At 41.1% G+C, this 7,417-nt stretch overlaps 1 protein-coding gene across 2 annotated transcripts in view; it reads right to left on the bottom strand.

Moving 5' to 3' along the window:
- Positions 1 to 299: 299 nt before the first annotated feature.
- Positions 300 to 7,417, bottom strand: part of LOC111862313 (caveolin-3-like) — a 20,551-nt gene continuing 13,433 nt past the window's right edge. For both annotated transcript variants that reach the window (XM_023847597.2, XM_023847596.2), the window contains exon 5: positions 300 to 1,541. In XM_023847597.2, coding sequence (XP_023703365.1) covers positions 1,341 to 1,541 — 201 coding nt within the window. In that variant the 3' untranslated portion in view covers positions 300 to 1,340. The remainder of the gene's footprint in view (positions 1,542 to 7,417) is intronic.

The raw sequence follows: 7,417 nt of genomic DNA, 5'->3' as shown, positions 1-7,417 counted from the left end.
GTTGATCTGCGGTTCCGCGAATAGTCCGCATTTCAAAATAGTTATTTACACTCTTTTATTTTCCTTGGCACTACAGCCCCAGTGGGCCTAGGCCTACCTCCATGAAATTCTCCGTTCACTTCGGTTTTTCTAGATCTTACACATTAGGGAGGACTCCTTGGGCGGGTGATCAGCTCGTCGCAAGGTCTCTACCTGTACACAAACACAGAAAAACGCACACAAACATCCATGCCCTGAGTGGGATTCGAACCCACGATCCCGGCTTCCGAGCGAGCGAAGACAATGCATGCCGTAGACCGCTCGGCTACTGTGACCAGCTTATTTACACTCTTATTATTTATATAATTGTGAAATAAATGCAGATTAGAGGAGGTTTATTGTCCTTACAAGTGGATAAAATTACAACAGATGTCACTAGCGTTAAGAAATGTACAACATTACAATTTAAATAGCAGCATTTTAGAAACTTAGAAGAATCATAAGAACGGTGTGAAGTAACTCATAAAGAGACCAGGGGAGATAAATTTTGAACTTAATAAGAAAAGGCGCTTGCAAGAATGTTTAGAAATGGTTTCATACTACCATATTTTGTTGCAAATTTCACCGAACTCTTTCACACACATGCACTTATTTATGAGGACATAATACCAAAGAAAACGAATTATTTTAGCTTCAATAAATTGTGATATTCTAAGTACTGGGCCTGGATTTAATTCGAAAGGAATATGGGATTTGTGGTGTACAATGTAACACTGGTTAAAGTTTCCCTCCAAGAATACTTCTAGTCATGATTCGATCATGACTTAAATTACTTCGATCTAGTCAGTGCATCTGTTATCATCCTCATGATCTACATGATGGGGGACTTGCGCAATAGACCTAATCTAGACAGCAGTACAAAACTACTCAGGGATTCGGTGTAATCCCTCTCCTATCATCGTAGTCACCGTCATCATCATCATCAGTTCCTCTTAATGGATAACTTACAGGGACTCTAAGTGATAAATTACAAATCATTTTATAATTTAACTAGCGTGGGATTTCTCATAGATTTTATTTAATTGTGAGAGAGGCAACTTCATCCATGCTTATTTAACACTTCAGTCAGACGCTGACTAATGCGTTAAAGTATAAGCACATGAACCTGAAATATTCACACATATGATTCTTGACACAGATAAAGGCCTCTAAGCATGACTGTATAACACATGCCATCGTCTTTCGAAATTTCACACGAATCTGAAGAACTATTAGGCTCTAGCCGAGTACACGAGTAGATATAGCATAAAGAAGAAATATACTGTTCTTGATGACCATTTACAGACAAGTTCCGACTTAACTCAGATAAGTAGAATGTCTTCCTTGCGTTCTGTGGTTGCCTCTGGTAACTTCTGCATTTTAACACTGATCCTTGACCAGAAGTAGCTGAGAGCTTCTGTGAATGGGATGACGGTGGCATGGGTGCATGCCTGAAGGAAGTTTCTAGTTGCTGCACAGGAGATCTTGCATACCCGCAGACACGGGGCGACACACCAGATGTGCTACAACAACGGCCAAAATATGCCCTCAAACACTAATTGTCTGCCTCCACATTGTAACAAAGGATAACATTAATTCATTCTGGAAATAACTAACTAGTAACAACAGTACTGTTGCTTCAGTGCATTTGCATTCATTAACGGTATCGTGAAAACAAGTTCCAATTTGTATGTGCCATGTGACAAGACTAGAGACCACATTCTGCATGCCAAAGTATACTGTTGTTATTATGTTACTTTATGATGGTAGTTTAATTGCATATGTTCTACAGCATTTCATGAAGTGGTAAATTAGCACGGTTGGTGAATAGATAAGAAATTGCAATGGCGTATTCGTGGCTTGTTTATAGGTACCATAATAGCATTCAACTGGAAAGTGTGATGCAAACAAACTCGTCACAGAACAATGGGTACTGCCAAAGCACTAGTTTACAGCGCTACTATCGCACCAACTCTTCAGTAAACATGAAGTAAAAGTGAGGCGATCCATTCACCCAGATACCAGGCCAGGTTTGTTGAGCTCTTATGGCAAAAGAAATGCATTCTAGGCCCAAGATGCAGATTGGTGGTTAGCTTCAAATCTGAGGCGAGAGAATACACAGTACCCGGAGACAGGGGTCTGGGAGTGCTCAGAATCGACCTGGATGCCTTCTGTTGAGAAGAATGTCTCTGTCGAGTTTCAGACCGGGGCCCATCCAGTCTTTTACTTTCACTACATTTTAGTTAACTGGTCTGTCTTATCAATTTTATGTGCTCCCAAAGAGAAACCAACATATTCAATGCCACACAAAGGTGAGGAGGTTTCTATGAGCCCCATAATAACAATGGTGTGGCGAGGCTGAGTAATTTAACACTGCGGTCTCAACTGGGACTACTGTACCAGCCCCTGCCGATGAAGCTGACCACACGTGAGTATGGAGCATTACTGAAATGATGAGTACAGGAAAAAAACAGGCGTACACTTAGAAATGTCTGTTTCATACCATTTCGTCCAAATCTAGATGGATTGCTCTAAGCCTGAAGCCAAACCTCGGCGGAAACAACTCAGCATCTAACCACCTGAGCTATGCCACGGCCATCTGTTAGAGGTAAACAATATTTGGAAACACTACGCAGAACAGGATAGATTTGGACGAGGAATTTGAAACGTATTTTGACGTGGGAGAACTGACAGGAAATAAGACAATTCGAAAGAGAGACGCGCAGCTTGATGGGTCAGCATCTGGTAGCAGAATGTAATCATGATTCCTCGTCCACGGTTCTCTCTCCATTCTTGGCTATAGTTGTGATATGTGTGTGTAATGTGCATACATTGCTGTGCAAGAAAGTAGCTAGTTTCGAATGTATATTTTGGTCAGACAAACGCCTACCACAACCAGAGCACAAAATTCGTGGCCGTGAGAACCTCATATTCACCACAAGCAATGAGAAGTTCTATGTAGCATATTTGAGCTGTTCAGTTCATTTTAAGCGCCTTCAGAGAGATTCAAATGAGACTCACGTCAAGATGCATACAGGGTGAGTGCAGAAAATCTTCATGTTTTTTTTTTTTTTTTACCTGGGAGCGAGAAATTAACACTATGTTCCGGCAGCTTCAAGCTCGAGAAAAGCCTCTATATTCAGAAAAGAGGAGGCCGGTCCCAGACTTGGCACGGATGTGGAGGGCAAGAGAAATGTACCTGCTTCTGCTTGGAACTCGAACCCCTATCTTCCAAATCTTAGCCGGTTAAATTATGTGAAGCAGCACACTCAAAAGAAATCAGTTTATTCTTTCGTTCCTATTACATGGCAGAAACGTATGGCATCTTGATATATGGAAGTAAGTAGAGAGGAAAATAAATTAACTTATTTTCTATATGCTTGTAGGTTGTTCTTATTATAAAAATATTTTACAATTTTGTATTTTGTTGGGTCTGTTTATATTGCACTGAGATTCGAAAAAATTCTTGATAGCCGCAAGAGTCATGACTTCCCTTGAGTGTCCGTTTGAGGAGTCCTACCAAAGAAATGCTCTACACGAATTGCTTGTCGTCCAAACGGCTCAAAACAGCAGCCAGAGGACATGGCCCAGACACTGAACCTACGAACCTCAGCTTGAACTAAGATCTATTGACGGTGGAATTTTGTTTGCATTCTTTCTTCACTTCTTTTTTTCCTTACTACCGTTTCTTCTCTCTTTCTGCCTTTGCATTTTACATCTAATCATCCTTCATTATCATATTCTCATCTTATTTACTTACTTATATGTGGGCTATTAAACGACGCTTCCAGCAGCTACACTGCGTAGATGGATTACAGAGGAATTATTTGGAAGGAAGCCGTCGTGTCCTAACCGAGGTACTATCCTAGAATTAATCTGGGGGGACTGAGAAAATCCGCGAGAAGCCTCAGCTAGATTTGCCGATGTCCTAGCCGAGGTGCGTATGCAGCTTCTCACGAACGCGGGTCAAGAGTTTTACCGCTGTGTTAGACCGTTCGGTATCTTCTTATTTCATTCGACAGTATATGACATCGACTGTTCAAACAGAACCGTTACATAACCTATAAATCAATCTATCTCACACACTTGTAATACACGTCAGCTTTGACCCCAGAGCCATCACTGTGGGTTACTACTACAAAGGCAACCCTACTACCATTACATGTCATGGAAGGAATCGTCCACACAGAGAGTTCATAAGGCCTCTGACCGACTCGATACGTAAGCTTATATGGCAATCGTTATCAGTCAACTGTCTGTGGAGCCAGAGAGAGAGAGAGAGAGAGAATTAATGATAAAACTTCAATATTAGATCGAAAGAAACTCAAAACGAAAATGCACAGTCTCTTCGGAGCAGGGGCCAGTCTTAATATTTTCATTGTTTATTTTAATGGTCTATGAATACGCGTCCCGCTTTATAAGTTGATAGCTGCTCATCTCGTCAAAAAATCCCCTACATTTTAGGGAATCTGGAGATTCATTGCCGTATTCAAATAACTAGCCACTGGAACCTATCTAAGCCAGTTGAATCCAGTCCACACCGTCAAGGCCTATTCCGTAAGATCCATTACTGCACCATCCTGTCTTCTACGCCAGTCATCCCAAATTGTATTTTCCTTGATGATGTTTCGACTAACTCCAGATACGGAGTTTACGTGTGAATATGTTCAGTAAACCGACATCGACAGGCAAGAAAGGACGGTTTGGCGGTATGGGGATTTCCAGGAGCTAACCCTCACTGTAAACAAACAGTATGTTACGAAACATCACAAAATGAAAACGTTCATGTGACATGAATCAAGAATTTACTCTTAAATATACAAGTAGGTTGCGTGTACATGCTATACAATGATTCATGAATAGTGAATTGGAAAGCATTTGGTAGGAAGTAATGTGCCATAAGCAAAGTAATAAGGCAGATTTATCCCAGAGGGACTGAGGAAGGACACGAAAACCTAAGTTCGGATAGCTGTTGAATTGGCCGTAATTCGAAAGGAGCACTTGTACATAATGTAAGTCTAGGGCGTTGCCGCAACCCTAACCCCTCGTATATTTGTTACTAAAGAACTAACTTGCCGGTCACGGTAGCCCAGCGGTCTAAGGCATGTACTGTCTTCGCTCGCTCGGAAACCGGGATCGTGGGTTCGAATCCCACTCAGGGCATGGATGTTTAGTTTGTATGTGTGAGTTTTTCTGTGTTTGTGTACAGGGAGAGGCCTTGCGACGAGCTGATCACCCGCCCAAGGAGTCCTTCCGAATGTCTAAGATCTAGTAAAACCCAAGTGAACGGAGAAGTTCTCGGAGGTAGGCCTAGGCCCACTGGGGTTGTAGTGCCGGGGGGGGGGGAAAGAAAGAAAAAAGAACTAACTTACTAATTAACTAAGTCTATGGAGCTGAGGCCTTCTTGAGAAGCCGGCAGTCGTTCATCTACTCAAGGTCTTTCCAACGTTTTACGGAACCACAAGGTTCATTACCGCGTTTACAAGAGCCCGTTAGTGGTCCATCACTTGAGCCAGATCAATCCAGACCACATAACATCTGATTTATCTAAGATCCATTTTAATATTATCCTTCCATCTACTGGTTTTTTTTTAACTCTTACATCATTCAACGATGCTGTTTTAATAATTGTTATTGCGATGAAGGAAATGGGAAGGCGATCATGAATGCTGAATAGTGAAGCATTCAGTAGAAGGCATTTTTGGTCTAACTGAAAGATTTTCCCTAAAATTTGTATAGAACGCTGACAAAACCATCAAAAATTCTTTCTGGTGAAGTGGTAACCCGGCTGAGACTGAACTTCTATGGGAACTACAAGGCAACACATCTCAAAAGATAGAGCTCTTCATAATCAATTCTGTGAGAACCTTAATCCATAATAGTTTAGCTAAACAATTTACGTAATTGAAGTTTACTTTTTTTAGACCTACTTGTAGTCGAAGGTGTACTAGATTCGAGTTTACATAACCGCCCTACATTTCTTTATCAGACTGTAACCATTTCACTCCCTAACTGAGTCAAGGAGACGAAATCATATAGAATTGTGATCAATTTACAAAGTTGGACTCATCCATTCGAATGGAAAAAGAAACACGAATTTTATGTACGCATCTGAATTGTTTCGACACAGCGAAAATGAAAATAATATGTAACTACATCGAATAGTTTAAAAGTCAACAAATATCCATGATACGTATGTAATGGCCGTCTTGCAGTGCACTCAATTTCATATGTCGCTTCTTACTACATGTTTCGGCAACATAGTGCCATCTTCAGGTTCGTTATTTACGCTAAGCTATTACATTGTTTACCATCTTGTGTCTTTCATAAAATTATTTAGAAAATACATTATTCGTCAACTATAATAAAATTTGTATGTACTAAAACTTGTTAAGATTATTCTTCTGTACGTCTAAATTCAAACTAGCGTATTATGGTTCGTCCTTTATGGAAGTCGTTTCTGTGTGTACTGTGTCTGTGATGTGTCCTTCCTTTTTGGCTGCGAGCCAAAAAGGAAGGACACATCACAGACACAGTACGAGTACACACAGAAACGACAATATAATAGCTTAGCATAAATAACGAACCTGAAGATGGCACTATGTTGCTGAAACATGTAGTAAGAAGCGACATATGAAATTGAGTGCACTACAAGAGGGCCATTACATACATATCATGGATGAAAATCAGTGCAACAGGACGCTAAAATACAACATCAACAAATATCAATTGGTCATTACTACTACATAGTTGTTAGGAGACAATGCACATAATACCAATCTACATTCTCGGCCTTATACCAAGAAAATGAAACTACGTGCTTGAACTAATTCCGTGTTGTTGTGGCGGATGTGAGGATGCAATAATGAAAGAAGGATCTTAAGAAATACGGCAAGGCTGTGTATTTATTTCGCTCATGGGAAGGGCCAGTAGCCGGGCTCTTCGCAACACGGCAATGAAATTCGGTTTCCATATAAAGCTGTGAATTCTCCGCCTACTTGACCTACTTTTAGGTTTCTAAGTAGGTGTCTGCTGTGTTGGAGTCAGATAGCGTACTGGGAGGTGACGCCGAAACCAAAAGCCGATTGAATCCTCAACAGTACAAATTCAGTCTCCTATCCATGCAGGAGTTCCCCAAGGTAGTGTGCTAGGCCCCCTCCTTTATCTCCTCTACACCAATGACCTCCCAACTTTTCCCTACACAACTACTGCCACCTTTGCTGATGACACAGCTATATTAGCCTCCGACCCTAATCCAGTCACTGCATCCCTCAAACTTCAAAACAATCTCAATTCCATAGAAAGCTGGCTCTCACTTTGGCGACTAAAAGCAAATGAAACTAAATCCTATCACGTCACATTTTCCAACCGCAAAGCTACGTGCCCTCCTGTCTACCTC

Source organism: Cryptotermes secundus, unplaced genomic scaffold (assembly GCF_002891405.2).
Source record: "Cryptotermes secundus unplaced genomic scaffold, Csec_1.0 scaffold179, whole genome shotgun sequence".
Taxonomy (NCBI): domain Eukaryota; kingdom Metazoa; phylum Arthropoda; class Insecta; order Blattodea; family Kalotermitidae; genus Cryptotermes; species Cryptotermes secundus.
The sequence above is the reverse complement of the archived record's forward strand: the minus strand, read 5'-3'. Positions and strand labels throughout refer to the sequence as shown.